This window comes from Bombus affinis, chromosome 9 (genome assembly GCF_024516045.1).
Source record: "Bombus affinis isolate iyBomAffi1 chromosome 9, iyBomAffi1.2, whole genome shotgun sequence".
Classification (NCBI taxonomy): domain Eukaryota; kingdom Metazoa; phylum Arthropoda; class Insecta; order Hymenoptera; family Apidae; genus Bombus; species Bombus affinis.
Window position 1 is genome coordinate 10737547 of NC_066352.1, and position 18575 is coordinate 10756121.

The 18575-nt window shown below is 38.7% G+C and overlaps 3 protein-coding genes across 3 annotated transcripts; 1 reads left to right on the top strand and 2 right to left on the bottom strand.

Moving 5' to 3' along the window:
* Positions 1 to 1454: 1454 nt before the first annotated feature.
* Positions 1455 to 3132, top strand: LOC126920368 (zinc finger protein 512B-like). The gene is made up of 3 exons (XM_050730607.1): positions 1455 to 1576; positions 2136 to 2318; positions 2585 to 3132. The coding sequence occupies exons 1-3, from the start codon at positions 1559 to 1561 to the stop codon at positions 3008 to 3010; spliced, it is 627 nt and encodes a 208-aa protein (XP_050586564.1). The 5' UTR covers positions 1455 to 1558; the 3' UTR covers positions 3011 to 3132.
* Positions 3133 to 3636: 504 nt separating this feature from the next.
* Positions 3637 to 5786, bottom strand: LOC126920369 (cyclin-dependent kinase inhibitor 1C-like). Its single transcript, XM_050730608.1, has 3 exons — positions 5677 to 5786; positions 5087 to 5356; positions 3637 to 4397 (listed from the first exon to the last, which is right to left on the bottom strand). The coding sequence occupies exons 1-3, from the start codon at positions 5686 to 5688 to the stop codon at positions 4113 to 4115; spliced, it is 567 nt and encodes a 188-aa protein (XP_050586565.1). The 5' UTR covers positions 5689 to 5786; the 3' UTR covers positions 3637 to 4112.
* A 5259-nt stretch (positions 5787 to 11045) lies between these two features.
* LOC126920370 (zinc finger protein 512B-like) lies at positions 11046 to 12490 on the bottom strand. Its single transcript, XM_050730609.1, has 4 exons — positions 12367 to 12490; positions 11881 to 12105; positions 11490 to 11651; positions 11046 to 11330 (listed from the first exon to the last, which is right to left on the bottom strand). Exons 1-4 carry the CDS (start codon positions 12376 to 12378, stop codon positions 11205 to 11207), a joined length of 525 nt encoding a protein of 174 aa, XP_050586566.1. The 5' UTR covers positions 12379 to 12490; the 3' UTR covers positions 11046 to 11204.
* Positions 12491 to 18575: the final 6085 nt, after the last annotated feature.

Here is an 18575-nt window from a genome sequence, read left to right on the forward strand (position 1 = left end):
CTTTTGTTTTTAGATTGGAAGCATATACATTTTAATGTGCTTACTATGACGCATCCATACCACGAATAATCGAATTATCAAATAAGATTTTATTTCTTTATTATTTATTTAATAAGACTTTATTTATGAATGAAGGAAAAAGAAGTTTGTTAGAAAAAACGTTCGATTTCTTTTAGAAATGTAATAAATTTTACGTATATAAGAAAAAGTTAACTATGTATGGGAGATCCAATTAATACAATCTTCAATAGATTGTGACATGCTGCAGCAGTATCTTGTTACTTGTATAACATAGCCTCGCTTTATTTTATAGATAAGCAAAGACAGCAAGTCCTTTCCTCGCACGAATGCATGCGAACAGATACAGCGCGGCGCGAGCGTAGAAAGAACCAGATGATCCAGATTAGTCCTTTTACTTTGGACGTTCTTTTAGTCTTTGATAATCCTTTCACCGTTCTCTCCTTCGGCCGTGAATCGCCTCGCGCGGTTCACATATCAGAATTGTCGATTACTCTCACCATTTTTACAGCAGGAAATTACACTACGAGTTCGCGTAGGAAGTACTACTACCTAATACGATCTCTTCGTCCGCGGAAGACTCACAGAGGAAATCCGAAAGACGATTGTACGATTTAGCGACGCGTGAAAACATTTTGCATAGCGAGATTAGATAGCCGAAAAAGTATATTTACTTAATCGATTAATACTCTGGAATTTATATACAATGGATGTATATGTGCAACAAAGTATTTAATAATATTTCTAGCTCTTCAATGAATTGTAGTATTCTCTACAGATCTAGAAAGTCGATCGAATATAATTTTAAAACTAAAAGGTGAACGGTAGTTGCCAGTCAATAAGTATCGTATACATACGCTTGAATTTTCTAATTGAATTTTGATTCTTAAAACAATGAGCACAATATAATAATAAAATAATGACTACAACAAAATGTCATAGCGCAAGATTGTATGAAACTTTCGATCACGTATTATTGTACATATCACACGCGATATTAACGAGCTTTGAAGACCGTATAATTTACACGATGAAACTGTTGTCAGGTAATTATTTGAAAGAAAGATTACAGTATCCAGCATGCGATGAAAGAGCGTAACACGGTGGTTCTCAATGGACTCGTCGCTATTTATTCTTCAATGCGAGGAAGAAATTAATGGACAAAGGTATTGAATCATCAACGAGAGAAGCTGCTTGACGAGGTCAGTTACGAAACCAGGAATCCCATTTCGATTGATGGAGGATGCGCATTCAAGAGGAGAGGATCGATTTCAATTGCACTTGAAACCAAGCGTAATGTTCGTCGAGGGAGACCGGACGTAGCGGCGGTCATCGAACTCGCGGAACGCTACGAGAAGAGTAAGGAAAAAAGGGGAGAAGCGGAGACAAGATTGGAGAACGTAAGCCAGTCGGAAAGAGAGTGCTTTCTTCGTGAATCGGTGACGGTGAAGGTCCTCGTATATAAGCAAGTGCTGGTAGTGCAATTGTCAGTGTAACTCGTCCCATCGGAAACACCTATCTGCTTACATCTACGAACCGGATGACAATGTGGCGAATAGTAAGTTCATCATCGACAACTAACGTATCGCTAAGACCATAAATCGTCGATGTATCAAGGAAATCTCGGATCTGCAGATTGACCATTGTGATATACCGATTTTGTATCATTTTCATTTTTATTGCGATCTTGTGAAGGTGAATTCCAGTGAATTAAAGGGAGTCAGGGTTATAAAGTGTAACTGTTCGACTCTTGGCTTGATCCTTTTCATTTTTCTGTCAAACTGGGCGTGCGTCCCAAAAGTGATTACTCGAGAGAGATCTGGGAGAAAGTACTGCAAATCCTCTGGCTTGAAATGCATTCCTCACTGGTATACGCAGATTATATGTCGATATTTACGGTTCTGTATTGTGTAAAATACAGTTGGAGTGAAAGTTGTTCCCACTGTACCGTTCACTTGTGTTAACAATAAAATCGATTAATATAGACAAATGTTTGCCCAATTTTTATCTTTATAGAAAGATTAAAAGATGAAAGGAGTTTTTCGTTTTTAAGCATTATTTTATAACCGAAATCGAACATGGTTCGATGAACTTTAATCGCGATTACATATTTGCAGTTCTTATTCACCTTGACTGTGGCCGCCGCGAGAGCCTCTCATTTTTCATCCCTGGAAGGGCATGGTCTTGTCAGTGAACCAAAGCTTATCTCTCAATCGGTTCATCTGAAGGAAATACCGACGAAGATCATCAAAGTCACAAAGACTGCTGTTGTCAAAGTTCCAGTCCCTTATCCAGTCAAGGTATTTTTTCTGAAAACGTAACAGTCTTTTTTATTAACTTTATCATCAATTTTTAAACATAAACATACATATTAATCTTAAAAAACAGTCGAAAAACACCAAAATTATTCGATCATGTAGCCCATAGCACGAACTTCAAATGAATATATCCAACCCTTTTTTCAAATCACGAACTAAACGATCTTGTTTCTTTCCGCAAAATCAGAAACCGATTGATCCTCTCTATAGGTGGTTTCGTTGATCTAGAATTCCTTTCTCTTTCATAGGTACCCCATCATATACCTGTTCCGGTGCCAGTAAACCATCCTATCGCAGTTCCGTATACGAAGCTAGTGAAAGTCCAGGAACACGTGCCAGTCGAGGTATCCAAGCCGGTTCCGGTTCCAATTCATCAGCAAATACCGGTGGTGGTGCCAAAGGCTGTCCCGGTACCACAACCGATTCCGGTTCCTCATCCGGTAACAGTGAATAAGCCTGTCTTCTACCCAGTACCACACCCGATTCCATATCAGGCGAGTAGCCATTCCGAGGGTGGCATCGGTGGCGGAGTTGGTGGGTATGATTCCGAAGGTCATGGAGGCCACGAACCGGAAAGCTACAGCACTTACACGGTGAATCAGCAAGGGCACGATCAAGATGGACAGGGAGGACACTTCCAACCCTCTCAACCTGATTATAATTCGCATCATTGAATGCTCTTTGCAATTTCAGTTGTACATACGCTGTACTATTATGCCTGATTCGTTAAGTTTCTGTTTGTAGTTTGTTCTTGTTGTCGCTGTTTATCTTTTGCTACATTTTTTTAATAAAACTTTATATTTCGTAAACCCATGGTATCCTAGTTACAGATCCTTCTAATACCGGCTATCGTATTACTTCGATTAACTACCTCTCGAAAGAATAATCGAAGTAGCAAAGTTATGGTTGAACAGTATCCGAGAAAAATGTCTCGGCTGCGACGTCGAGCGATCTTTCACGCTTCGGTAAAATGGAAAGTGAACTATCGTGTTACGGTTTGATGAGTCACACGACTGGTTCAATGTCTGCATGATCTATATCTGATGCCTAGATCATTTCCGATCTATTCCGGGCATGAAAAATCGCTCCATGTTCGATCCAAGTATAGCGAAGGGATCGTTCAGATCTAGCGCCAAGTATCTATAACGGGTCATTCAATTGGAACTACCGCGGAATTCAATTCCTATTTCTTGTATCAGGAAATTGAGCTGGAAGCACTATTTCCGTAATACATTTTTACGGGTATGTTTTTTTTTTTTTTTTTTTTTAGTGTTAAGGAGTTTAAAAGAAACATTACTCGTTTTAGTACGAAAAGAGAAATTTATTATTTCTATGATGTAAAATAAGCGTCGAATTACATATACAGAGGAAAAGAGAACTAATTACATCGCGATAGAACAATTACATCTGACGTCACAGAAGTGAGACGCTCAATTGCATTTATTCATTTCACGAAGAAGTTCGCTGAATCATATCTGACAATTACGGACACTCGGAATGGATTACTAACCGTTCCATTATCCAAAGGAACCAATCTTCGTGTCATCGTAGATACACCGAGATCCAAAATAAAATTTCAATAAAGTAAATAACACGTGAAATCGATGTTCACAGGTTTGCTTCGAGAGTTCTTCGTTCGTTCGATCTTGAGGAGAATCGTAGCGCGGAATTTCTCTGTCAGCAATGGAATCCTACAGTTGCTCGGGTTTTAAGCAACGATATCCTTATTTCGATGACCGAAGCTAGCTCCCTCGAGTCCGCGAAAAGAGTTGATGTTTACCAGGAGGAGTAGCCAGAAGGATAACTACCATGGCTTGGCCATCCGTTGTTGTATTTCTCAACGACCACTGTAGGTTGTGCGACAGGTACTGGAATCTGTTTCACGACTGGAACAGCATATGGAGCTGGTACTGGAACCTTGACTGGTACGCTGACTGGTACGCTGACTGGAACAGGGACTGGCCTGTCAACTGGGACTGGGACGTGCTTGGTCACTGGGACTGGGTAGGGTTTCGGGACGTGAACGGGATAAGGACGATCGACTGGGACGGCCACTGGTACCTGAAGAAAAGAACATGTCAATGGTTAGATGAGCAACGTTCAATGATTCTCCATTGTGTCCACAAGGGACACATCGATGATGTACTTTCATCAAATTCACGATAAAATTTTGATATTTTCTTAAGTAGAAGCTAGCTCAAAATGGTTGACCGTATAGATTGTTGCAATTCTATATTATACATATACATACGATTAGCAAAAGTAACATAATCGATCGAGGAATGCATGTAAAATGAAGCCGTTAGATTTACAAAGTTTTCTAAGAAAGCCAGCACGCACGTGTGAGATTATTCTTGGCTTACGAAATCCTAGCACACATTTACATTGAAACGTTAATTAACGTCCGATGATGAAGGCGCTGACTGCCAATCATGCGAACAGATATTCCGTGATAAATAGAGCGTGATTGGGAGCTCGAAGTCCTCGAGATTCTCGTTTATACTAGTTGTCTTGATTTCGATAGAAACGCGCATCAAATTTGATCTGTTATGCAAATCGGTCGGAAAGCTTCCGTAAAAGATCATGTTGCTCTCGATTTCACGCTGCGACGACATAAAAATTTCCCTATCTATGTTACGTTTTATTTTTCCAGAGCTTTCACGATATAGATTAAAATCTAGGAACACTTTTGTTCGTTCCTATATTCGACTGGTTGCTAATGAGTGAACTAAAGAAATGCAGATTTTTACCCTAACTGGGACAGGAACTTGTCTCTCAACGGGAACAGCGACTGGATGTGGCACTGGAACTGGAACTTCCCTGGTTAAGACAGATACTTGGCCGACTGACACACCGCCGCCGTAACCACCGCCGTAACCACCGCCGTAACCACCACTATAACCACCATAACTACCACCACCATATCCCAATCCATAGATTCCTCGTTTGTCTTTTTTTGTTTCGCCTGCAGCCTGTTCTTCGGCGAAGGCTACCGCCAAGAAGGCGAAGATGATGACGAGCTGAAAGAAAGATAATAATCAAATTCTAAGAAAAAGAGAATCACTCCTCATGACGCGACAAAATCACTTAATAGCACAGAACTTTGTTTTAACCATAATGCTTATGTTTTAACCGTAGTGTATCACTAATAACAGAACAGTCTCTATTTGAAAAGTAATCTCGATTAATCTTGATGTATTCAATTTTGAAAAGTATAGGATAGTTTTGTTTCAATGAAAAAACCAAGTCCTATCAACTGCTGCTGGGTAAACTCGGTCTTGATCGTTAACAGAGACTGATCCTCAAGATCGTCAGACTGCCAAGATGTTCAATTGCTCACCTTAGCGTTCATGGTACTGCGCTGTTGGAGTTGGTTCGTCGTTGTTTTGCGACTGATGAGATAGCAAGAAGATTCTCTGCTTTTATACGGTGTGACGACCACGACGAACCCTTGAGCAGGTCGGAGGTGGTGGGCAGTGTCGAGCCTACAGAAACGGTGAGAATAAATTGGGCGTGGGGGCAAACAGAGGTCTCCGAAAAGCAATCCAAGGCAAAGCTCTTTCCGCTCGCTTTTTGTGAAAGATACATTATGGCCTTCCTTCACCAATTCAGATTAATACTTTATTGCAATATTTTGTTGAGTTTTTTCTTAATTATATTTTGAAGCGTTAAGAAATCACATTAATCACTTGCAAAAGTTCTCCTCTTTCTTGTACATTCGATATGAAACTATTCTCACACATATACTACTATATCCCTGACATCAGGGGCAAAAATGAGGAAAGGCGAAATGATTTTTGGAAATTTCATTTTATCTTTAGGAAGACTTCATAAGTATAAAATTCTTGAAATAATTCAACCGTGGGATATGTGTTTCCCTTTCCTTTGGAACTGAATGCTACCATTTCAGAAAGTGACCGAATTTTTTGTGGGTTCATGCAATGTTCGACATTTACGTAGCCGCCTGTCCAAAATGATCTCTGAGAAACTATAACGTGGCAGGCGATTGTTACGTTAACATCGTTAGAAACAGCGGAGTATAATATGTATGACATAAGTATGGATTTGATACTCTAAATAAAATACTACGTCGAAAAAAGATTAGGATCGCTATTTCTGGTTTTAGCTCGATATACTTCGTTACGAGTTTAATCGTTATGCAAATAAAATGACGCAGTGCAATAAAAAACATCGAAATGTTCTTCAAGACAAGTAACGAGGTAGAAAATATCAAGGTGGACCAAAAATACGTTTAGCTCGATCGTGTCTAAATAATTTTTTTTAGGCATGTTCCGATTGTTTTTTTTTTTTCCTGAAATAAATGAACGATACCTGTGTTGGATAGATATCATCCCGAAAATGCAAATAATTTAATTAATTCAAGCAGTTTACATAATAACCAAATTTTCTTGTTTCTGATAAAACCACATTTGTCTTAACAAAAATCAATCAATATACGATCAACGTCCAGTCATTTTGTTCACGACTTGTTTATAATCTGTATATTTCAAATTAAATGCGAATTGCTGCTCGATACGATCCTAATCTACATCTCATAATTGATAGCTGTTGTCCGACTTGATGAATTTCAAATTTTTGCGCTTGACATTTCGAACTACATCGACGATCTTCCTGTACAAGAATGTTGCCTTGTTATAAATGGGAAGACAGTATTAAACAGGAGAAGAAGAAAAGGGTTCGCTCGTAGGAAATTTATGCAGAAGAACCCTCTGGACCGCTTTGTTCGGAGACATCGCATACCAGCCACATAATTCGCTGAGATTCTGAACAGCGTAGTCCCTCTCGTTTACCTTGTTCTTATTAGACCGATTGTTATTTTGTACTGTTAACATCGATGATTCATTACCTTGATCGGAATAAGTAGATTTTTCTAACCCCTTGGAAGCGCTACGCAGATAAGATGTTTAGTGTTACAAGGTCTGTAGCGCCTGCAACAATGTTAATTGATCATCGCAATGACTTATTTCGTCTAAGCAGTGAGCGTGGCTCTGCCGTACCTTCACCTGAAAAAAATCTGTGTGCGCGCTGCATTTTCGAACGATACTCTTACAATTAGTGCAGAGTTGTGGTAAAGAGAATACTAATCTTTTAATGTTAAGCATTCTAGTGTTTCCAATGAAAGACATTCTCAACAGAATCAGTGCGTTTCAATCGACTGACATTCGCCGAAACATCGATCTTGAGTCGTAGTTACGACACGACGTATGCAAATGGATCGGATAGAAATTCAATTTTCGAAGGTACGAGACGGTACGAATCTTCATGGAGGAATACGCACGTCGTTCGTTGCATAAATCGTTTCTCGGTCGGTTTCGACACCGGAAACTGGCTTTGTCCTTTTCCCTTCTTTTCAGCATACAAACCTCCACGGTCCGTTTGTTACGCGCTCGAGATGGGTTCGTTCCTCGCGATTGCACAACCGAAACCAACCAACGAAAATTCCATATTCGTATTTCGCTACGTTTACCCTAACAGGTTTCCTGATTGTTCTTACGTTTATGGATCAACGAGTTTATAGGGTGATCCCGAAAGTGGTATCAGGTAGAAGGATATCGTTAACGAAGACTCTACATAGTCGGACATTTTCTCGAGCTTTAACAGCAATTCATCGATAACTTTCGAATTGCAAAATTGATTTTGTCTCGTATGAAACCGTATGGTAATTGCGAATGAAGGGAAGTAATAAAGTAGCAAGTACGCTTTGCAGCTGTGTTACAAATACAACTTGAACGCGTATCACCAGGTATAAATCTTTATTGCTGGTCGTACACCTGAAAAGCGACCAATTTGTTCCATTTTAAGTGGGCAAAAGGGAACGGAACGATTGCGCGACTAACCGATCGCGTGTAGAAACATACCAAAAGTTTCACGTACGAATTATGTTGGTCTCATATCGTAACGATCTACGACACCGACCAAGCCGTTTATTGTCATGAAAATGAGCATGATCGGTCCGTTATTACATGATAGAATGGCACTGGATTTCACTTATGTATTCTATCCAAAAAGAAAGTAAACTTTGTTTCCGTCCTCGATGTCGATATTTCGTCAAAATTGAAACGCCAAAAACTACTTCGATGAAGGGGATTAACTTATTGGGCAATCGACAAGAAATTTCGAAATAGCTAAATACCGATGAACTGGTTTTATTCTCTGATCGCGCTTCGATTGTTGGCTTTCTTTTTAAGGGAATCATCCTTGATCCCTTAAATGTTAAGCAAAACATTTCTATGCGATATCCTTACGTTAATGTATACAGATTTAGACAAGTCGTTATTCGCTTGAATTTAACAAGTCTGAACTCATTTTATACTGTGTGTAAATCGTAATTTTCGTACAGCTTTCTAGGCAAAAGATATAGTCGTATGAATAGCTCTCTAACATTTCATAACGTATTTTCGTACTCCAGTACTCCGAAATGTCGCTCAAGTTTACAGCATGAATACATTAATAATCATGAAGGCCGATTTATAAAAATGATTTCGTTGTGAAATATTCCCATAGGAATTTTGCGAGAAATATTGGCAAGAACACGTGTGTTGCCAACGGATGAAGAAATAATTAATTCTCGAAATATATCGATAACTTTTTTATGTAATATGGAGACTAGATGATACACGCAGATTTATTATTCTAACGTTATCCTATAAGATATTACTCAAAGTTAATTGCGAAAAAAGAGTGACGCGAAGAAGAGAATTGATTAATACCTAAACTTTGTCAAAATCAATTTTTATTGCAACATATAAATTTCTATCGAAAAGTTTGATAGAAAAATTTGATATAAATAACGTGTAGATTGCATAATATATTTTTTAAAAGATTTATCAAATTTTGTTAAATTTTATCTACCAAAGATCAAAAATTCCTTTCATAAAGTGAACGTAGTTTTTTACCCGGAGATGAACGAAATTAATCAGACAAGAGGAATCTAACCTGATATTCAAGCGACACGCACGCTGCGTAAAAAAACTCGTTTCGAGGTTGTTTTTGCTTTCGCGCTAACTTTCGTATAGCGAACGGAATAACCCTTACATAATTACGATGTTACTCGAGTTTTGATGCTTTAAGCGTGACATTAAAAAAAAAATATTGTGTAATCGTTTAGTATGTGATAATTCGCTGAGTTGCACGTTTTCAAGTCGTTGAATAACCCACCATCAATGAAAGTTTAATGTTCGGACCATAATGTATGATAGAAGATAAAGAACCAGATGGTACTGAGTCTATGCGATACTCTGTCGAATATTTCTTCCGTAATAGTTCATCGAGACATGGTTGACTAATTCGAGAGTTGGAATAAATCTTCCAGAATGACTCAATGAAACAACATGTATTTGCAAATTTCGCCAATAAGCATCAAATGTTAACCGAGGAAATAACATTGGAAATAACATTTCGAATTTTTATTTCTCCCGTCATTGGATTTACGTGGATCTAGAAAAATGTATAACGTCGACGTGACAAGGTCGGCAATTAAGGATCACGTTAATTAAGAGATGTTGTAACCTGATCGGTATGTATGAAGCAGATAATGATTGGCACAACGAAGTACTTTCTAAAAATTAATAACTATTTGCATGCGTTCTTTAGAAGTGAACGGGGATGAATAGTACATTATGAGACATAAACTGAAGTATCTGCATTTTTAATACCGTTTTCTTATATGATTCCACGATAGATTGTTTTGTTCGAGGATATATCTGTGCGTAATGAATAAGAAATGTATAGTTTTGTACATATCCTTTCAGTAAAAGCGAAGCAGTGAAGCAAAATTCGGAAAACGGGACGACGGATGCAATCCGTGTCGAAAGCAGAAAATACGCTCTAAAATATTTTACAAGTTATTACAAGCAATTGCAAACAATTCGGGGAAATAGCCTACCATAAGGGGCAGGAATTCATTTGATGGAGGCATTTCATTAGCGCGTCGCTTTCTTAGAAAATTTTCTGTAGCCTTTTGTTAGTTTAATATATAAAAAAACTGTCTTCTATATATAGATAGAGATAGATAGAAATCCAAAGGAAAGTTCACCGCTTGACCTGCATTCCGTGAACATCGTGAGATCTTGAAAATTAGGGTAAGGGAGGTTCCCAGACCGCGCGAAATCGCAGTCAAGGTTCGGTTTGGGAACATCGCCAACTCGTGGGTAGTTTCTATACAATGGTGAATCAGATAGCGCTCGTAAAAGTATAGTAATGGGCTGTCGCGCAAGGAAGTGTCGAAACGTTTTATACGCGGATAATTAATACCGTAGAAATTCCTAGTCATTAATGCGACACGGCTGCAGCCAGCCAATAATTTTACGATCGGCCGAGGTCTTCACGCCATCCATGCTACCCTCTATAGATTTCAAGTATTTCTGTTTTGTTGCCTGTTTAATTTATGTTACACGCCAGGTTCAGTTTATTATATTAGTTAATAATTTATAGTAGCTATGCTCTTTTCAAGGAAACAGAAGCTCGATCGTTCGCCTGTGCGATGGCAAAAACTTAATGCTAATTGACGTAGTAATACGAGCACGTAATGTATCGATCATTCCTAAGCAAATATGAAATTACCAAGCGTTGCAATCCGTGTGTGGTAAATATATTTCGTAATAGATAACTCGACAATCAACATGCAAAATGCATTAATCAACATCAAAGATCGAAGAAATGGTACGGTCAAAAAGAAATAACAAAACGTTACTTTAAAAAACATTTATAAAATCAGTTTATTGCATGATTCGTGTCAACTACGAAGCAGAATGTGTTTTCGTACTGCTCTCGTCATAATGTCTTTTGCGATGCTGCGGAAGTGGTTAGGTGGGAATGGAAGTGTGGCAGATTGAAAGGAAAATTCATCTAGTAGTGTCCCAAGCCGTATCCTTTAACAAGGACTGGGACTTGTTCTTTAACGAGAACTGGCTGTGGAACGACGACTGGAACCGGCTTGGGAACCGCGACTGGAACGGGATGAGCCACTGGTACCTGCAAGTAAACAGTAAATAGAGAATGAAGGAAAGCTTTTAAAGTGTGGCCCAAAAGGAAACTCGAAAATTAAATTTAATAAAAGCTCTACCATATTCGGATCGTGGCTCATTAATGAAATTATCAAGGAAGTTGAAAGAATCGGTTCCTTTAACTTACCTTGACGGGGTATGGGGCGGGCACGGCTACAGGAACCTTAACTGGAACCGTGACTGGGACTGGTTTTTCGACTGGAACCGCGACCGTCTTGGTTTGCACTACTGGGTATGGCTGGGGTACTGGAACCGCCACTGGGACTGGGTGTGGGACAGCAACTGGTACCTGAAGAAAACATAGTGTCATGCACGATACTGGTTGGACCTCTCGTCTTGATACAGATATTTAATTCTAATCTCATTTAACGCTGATATTCATGGAACTTGGATTTTAATCGAATAGTAGAATTCCTGGAAACGCAACAGTGTAATAAAAAGAGTTAATAAAGCATGTTAAGCTTTATAATAATAGGTTTGTAATACGAACTAAGACTCTTCTCAGACAATTTCCTCACCTTTACTGGGACTGGCCTGTCAACGGCGACAGGGTATGGTTTTGGGACTGCAACTGGAACAGCGACAGGCTTCTCTTGAATGGCGACCGCAACACTGCCGTGTCCCAATTCACCACCGAGCAGGCCACCACCATGTCCCAAACCACCATAGCCCAAACCGAGCAGACCACGCTTCTGGACCGTTTTGTCTTCGGCGAACGCCACGGAGATCAGCATCACGAATACCTTAAGAATGAAAAATGCAATATGATCGATTGGCCAAAATTGTTTCTATACCGATACATCAGTCGTTAACGAGATTTAAGACTCTCGCGAGATTTAAATAGGACGATAACATCTCCAAGATAAATTTCTTTTTCGAGACGCTCGAGACCGCATTTTCACTAAAAGCTCACAAAAACTACGTGTAACTACGAGCACTGAATATTCTCGAGATCACAAAAAGAGACGAACTTTAAGTCAACACGGAGTTTGAGTGAAACGTACCAGGGCCCTCATGGTAAACGATTGGCTATTACTTTGGCTAGTGCGTCTTGACTGGTAAATTAAATTGGTTCTGTCGCATTGGAGGAAAACCACCCTTTATATAGGGAATTCACTTTCATTTCACGCGTACACCCCGCCAATGAAAAGCCAATGGCCGTTCGGTGCGCTATCGCCACACCTACTATATACTATTTACTCACTGTACAGCCACATACCGTTACACATTATAATACATAATGTGCACAGGGAGTTGTATAACACGCCAAACGTGCGCCAACCGGGGCTAGTAAATAGAACGCGGGCACTTTATGCAGATAGGTATATATGCGCGCATACATTTTCGACCTAGCTTCGTGACTCTAACGAGAAGACTCAGAGTCTGCGGCATATCGATCGGAGGAAACGCGCGAACGTGAGACACCTGAGAATCTGGATCTTTTTCGGCTATAGATCGTGGCAAGTCTTTGGGTTCGTTCGCGACAAATACTCGTGCGCATTGTGAAAAATGTACCGTCTATCTCTTGTACCTAGTTGATCGGTCTTCTTTTCTCGAGAAACACTTCGAATCGGTAAGAATAGAACAAAGTTGTATCAAATCGATCGACTCAAGTGATTAAAAGCCAGAAACTCGAGAATGTTGTTATTCGCTGAATTCGTGATTCTATCTTTGAACGTCGAAAAAATCCTTAATCGAGGAAATACGAAATAAGAGACTGTTAAATAGAAACTGTCACCTTTTGTGAACACACAGTATTTTACGGCTAATCGATCGGCTGTAATTAATGTTGCAATTAATTGCATAAAATCGGAGGTGCATGTAGAAAATCGTTACGTAATTACGCAATATGGTTGGGCAGAATAACGAGTAGTAGCTGGTGAAACAGGAAAGCAGGAAAATTTTACGTTCAGAAATCTCTACCAGCAACAGAGATATTTCCTAATTTCGTTTCCCAATTCGTATGCAATTTTCCAGTCTCACCACAATTTTGTGTGTGTATACGTATAATCTGTGTGAATTTTATTTCTATCTTCCGATAAGATTTTGATACTTTCAACCATGTGAGCGGAAAGTAGTAATTTAAAAAAGGAATTAATGTTGCATTAATCGTTTCGTAAAAATATTCTTCGAAAAATAAATAAGAAATTTGATTTGAGTAATTATTATTCTGAGAATTATAATTAACGTGCACTAAATCATGTATTTGATGAATATTTATTTCAGCTGTCACTGTACAATTATTAATGTACAATTATTAGTAACAGCTTATTATGCTATTGAATCCTGATTCTTGTATATTTCATTCATTGACTTGTCAAATAATTGATCGTGAAATTATCTGAAATATAGATCGAATCGATCGCGATCGAAAGAAATATCGTAACCGAGTGACAGAAATGATTCGTCAATTAGTTTTCACTACCTTAACTAACTCTTGAAACAAATTTCAAATAAATATTGCTCGTATAGCATACTTTGCGACTGCCTGTCTATTCATCAATACCCTGATTGTATCAGTCGCGCTACAGACAGTTTAATTTAAACCCAGTTCCAGCATGACCAGCGGTAAAACACGACAATTTTATCGCCGACACGAAATTTTAGAATTTTATATTCGTTGGTCATTGTTTCTTATAGCCAGTTGCGTGATGTGTAACACGATATATTTCAAAACGGCGAGAAAAAGAAAAATAAAAGTTCGTCACTAGTGACCCGAAACTTAGAAAGCGTAATGTAATATACAAAAGTATTTCAGACACCTGCGTGGTTGATTAAGAACGAAACGGGTGGATTATTATCAGTCACGATCTCGTTGATTCGCACCGCAAATCGTCGTTTCACAAACGATTTCTTTGACATAAATGAAACGCAAATCAGAATCAGTTGCCACTCGTTCTGTCAATCTACGTCGTTCCCTGCCTGTTGAACAAATAATCATGCCTGCTATTCAATAGCTTTTACTCATTTCTCGAGGATACTTCTTATGTGCTGTCCTTCCTTTTTTTGTTTTGAATTATGTATTCTCTCACTCACTGTCACGAACATATTTCTCAATTTCCCTCTTTTAATTCAGAGACAAAGTATGTTGATTAATATTCCTATAAGTAATATCGGCAATTAATATTCATAGACTTTTAATTACTGTATGAATCGTGTTTACGTAATACAATAATTTGCAGTAGCATTGCATTTCGATTAGCTAACTTGTTCCATGAAAATTTAAATTATCTATCATATTTAATCGTAATTCTAAGTATTCTGTCGACCTATCGGATCCTAGCAAACGTATCCTGAGTTATTACAATAGGCGGTAGGGACATGTTCCTTATTACAAAATTCTTCACATAGCTGGTTCTCCTGTGACTCACGCTTGTCGATAGTGAATTCCTCCTAAATCTCGAACAAACCCGCTGCAACGATATTACATATTACATTCAAAATCTATACAATAATTTGCGTAACCGTACTTTTATCGTATATCGTTTCCGTGTTGACTTAATGTAGTGAGCAGTTCACCCATCGATCAAGAAAACGAGTTTGAGATTTCAATATCGGACACGTTTTACTGACGTCAGACGTATTGACTTCTGTAGAGCCGTGCCTCCAGCTTTTCTTGCGTGTTACATATTTCGATTGGAGCGAAAGATCGTATCATTCGGTGAGGCGAATGAAACCAAGTTTGTCGTCTGTCAAGTGCAGAGTATTTGTTTTAATCTCATCTTTGAGCTAAACGATACAACCTGAAACTCGTAACTTTTGAAATTTCAATCCATATTCTATGCTCTATAGCTTCAATGTCTCATTTACACATGACAATTTTTCCTAAATGATTTTCTAAGGATACGTAATATAAAGTACATTGTACACGCTTGTATTAATTCGTATACACGATATCTACTTTTTATCATCTATAATCTCTCATAATTCGTATTCTATGAAACATACGCGGTTGTTTAATTACACAGAGTTGCACAGCCTCCGGTTCCCTTCGTGTTGTGTCATTTCGTATGCAGCATGGTTGCAATTCCTTGTAACTGTTCAACCTGTTTTGTAATTGGTATAAAACCAACAACCGTAATGATTATTCCGGTATCGCGGATTAAGCAATTCCTTCTTTCTCCTTCATTTATGTGTGACACCTTTCGGCTGTCGTGCGATACCAACAAGGATATAAAAATCGAAGTATTAAACAGGCTGTAAGTCGATCTACACCTCCGATCTTTTTTCGAGTACGTTCTAGAAGAAAAACATAAAAAGGCAGAATAAAACACGAGAGGGTGACAGGCGAGCAGAAGAATGGAAGGATGAATTCCTGTTGATCCTTTTTCAGCTCTCACTTTCCGCCAATAATACGCCCGGTGAAAATGGTAACTGTGCCGTACTGCTATCAAGATCCGCCTTACGTAAGCCAAAGTAATATGCGAGTAAAGGTGGATCGGGACTCCTTAGCCGTTTATTATACTAAGTAAATTAAGATTATTACAATTATTATTACTATTCGTCGCAAGAAGAGTATTCCTTGCTGAACAAATAACCATAAAAATCAATGAAATATCTGATAATACCCACGCGTGAAACAAGCAATTTCGGCACGTGTTACTTTGTTGAGTCATAGAGATTTCAAAAGTTTTGTGAAACTGGTTTTAGCTGCGTCACATGTTTAGTAATGTTCAAACAGTGAAAGTCGAAAAAGTACATTGACAAATGCTAAGTGATGACTAATGCGTAATAATTGCTTTTTCAAAAACAGAACGATCAAATAGTAATTTTATTTTGAAGCTTTTCATTTTGAAATGAATTTTGGAGAAGCACGTGGCGCGTGAAAGAAGCATGATACAAGGATCGTCCTTTCCAATAAATGTATTATTATGCAAAATAATCGACAGTACGCGACAAAACGTGCTGACGTAATTGTACACCGGTACGGTACGGTACGTGATACATGATACGTGAGAAATTCTATTGCGAGCGTACACACCCATTTCAATAGGCCGTCGAAACATTCGGACAACGTATTTATAGATAAGATGCAGTTCGTGTGCGAAAGGAACCCTTAACGTTAGTCATAGACGATTACGTCAGAGGCGTAACAAGCTTCCAAGCAATTACGGTTGCCATAAATTGTTCCCACAGGCCATTATTCATGGAATGACCGTATTTAACTTTCATCGACGGTGCGTTAATTCAGACGTACGCATATACATTCAATTTTGAGCACATTACGTATTAAAGTATTTTCGAAATCAGAAATTTAGGATATCAACCACTTTCGAATCTAAATTTTAAATATTTCTAAAACATTGATTATTTTCAGCCACAGACCAGTTTCTCTAAATACATCACTTGCATGCTGATCTCGATTATGCACCGACCGTACTAATGTCCTAATGTCAGATGTGACACACATAGCACGGTATGGTATTCGAGGTTGTCGATCGATCAAGCGGCACGCGACTTTTATCATAGCTCGATAGTCAGTTATAAGTTAGAACCAGTTGACGACTTTATTTTCTAGACGGGAGGGTCACCAGCAATAGCAAGGAACAATAGCAAGGTTAACTGGGGCTACTAGCCAAGCGCTAATTCAAATCGACCATGGCAAAGACCTTCTTGCGGTAGGTCACAGACCGTGAAGATTAGTTATACAAGCCACGAAGAGGCGCCGCGGGCGTTTCGAGCCGCTGGTAATTCCCGTCTTGCTGGATTACATGATCTTGACTTGCCGCCGGATACGAGTCAGCCGATGGAAAAAGACGATAATTGTTTGGATTGAATATCTGTACTTCTCCAAGATCAATGTCAATTCGATGTAAGCGCACATTGAGATCTTTCCTTTTTATGAACCGTGACAGAGATTCGTGAAGTGAACATTTATTACATATTTCGTTTAAAAAGCAAAAGATATATTTCGAATTTTAGTTAATGAATACGAACTAGTGGAATTGAGAACGGTGTTTAGATATAGGAGCATGAGTAAATTATACATCAAACATCGCGCAAATGTTACCTTTGTGACTGGAACGAAATGATAGGCACGTAACAAGCAATCTTCGCGAAATCTATAAGATTAACCACGCGAATTATGATCGTAAAAGGAGCATCGTGCATAAATTCCTAGTTTCTATTATCTAACTCGTTCTATGCACTTTATGATTTTCTGTACGATGTTCGACCTATTGACCTATATCTACGAATACTGAATAATTTCTACAAGCTCAAAGTTTATTACGGTTTGCAGTTATTCTATGCGGTTTTCTAGAGGTAATACTCTCATAAAATACTCGATTGGCTATGTCGTAAAATTACGGTTGTTACAAATTATCGTTTTACCTTTCCTCTTCACGACTCATTATTAATATTACCTAATGAACGACGAATGTCGTTTAAACATTAGAGGTTTACGACGTAAGTGAATCATTGGAGACTGGGAGTTTTACGAGACTGAATAGCTTTTAACGCGAGCTAATTATACTAAACGACAAGGGATATGCGAGTAGATCAGTCACGCTTGCACGATTATCCCGCGGTGTCTGAGATTGAAATCGTTAGCCTGGCTAATGATCTGCCTCGTTCCATTTCGCGATCGAACCTCGATTAAATCGAAAAGGTGAAGACTTATCTCGAGAAGAACGTTTGGAATCCATCCACTTATTATTCTGCTACAGTAGTCATTTTGTGTAATCAATGTGGCGATCTTGCGTTCATCGTAGAAATTCTCTCTTCTAAAGTTCGGGATTAATTAATTTTATACTGTTACAACATAGTTTATCGAGGTACGAAAGTTCGCAAGTAATAGATACATACGTGTTTCTCGACACGAAGTTTTGCATATCTAACCGGGAAGCTAATAACTTGGTTTCTCTTCGACTTTACGCAGTCGTGTTCCGTCGCTTTCGTAAGAGCGATCGATGGAAAAATCTGCACGAGCATCGACATATCTCGTTCGATACTCAAATAAGGTGTTGCTTGTGCAACTACAGCCAACCGCTTCTAACGATGTTTCCATTCGATTCTCTCGGACAAACATGGATAGGCCTGTGGATTCATCGAAGGTAGATGGCAATAGACACGAAACTGGCGCGCTGTATACATAACTGTATAATTATCAGGTATATAACTCGCTTAACAGAACAACTGGCCGATGATAACAGCGGTGACAAGCGAGCTTATAATTTTCATCGTTCGTGGTGGCACGCGAAAGGAACGCGTG

Coding starts and splice junctions, on each gene's coding strand:
- LOC126920368 (XM_050730607.1), top strand. Junction 2,319..2,584: donor CAGTCCCTTATCCAGTCAAG/GTATTTTTTCTG, acceptor TCTCTTTCATAG/GTACCCCATCATATACCTGT.
- LOC126920369 (XM_050730608.1), bottom strand. Junction 4,398..5,086: donor AAGTTCCTGTCCCAGTTAGG/GTAAAAATCTGC, acceptor TCTTTTCTTCAG/GTACCAGTGGCCGTCCCAGT.
- LOC126920370 (XM_050730609.1), bottom strand. Junction 11,652..11,880: donor ACAGGCCAGTCCCAGTAAAG/GTGAGGAAATTG, acceptor TGTTTTCTTCAG/GTACCAGTTGCTGTCCCACA. Junction 11,331..11,489: donor CCGCCCCATACCCCGTCAAG/GTAAGTTAAAGG, acceptor GTTTACTTGCAG/GTACCAGTGGCTCATCCCGT.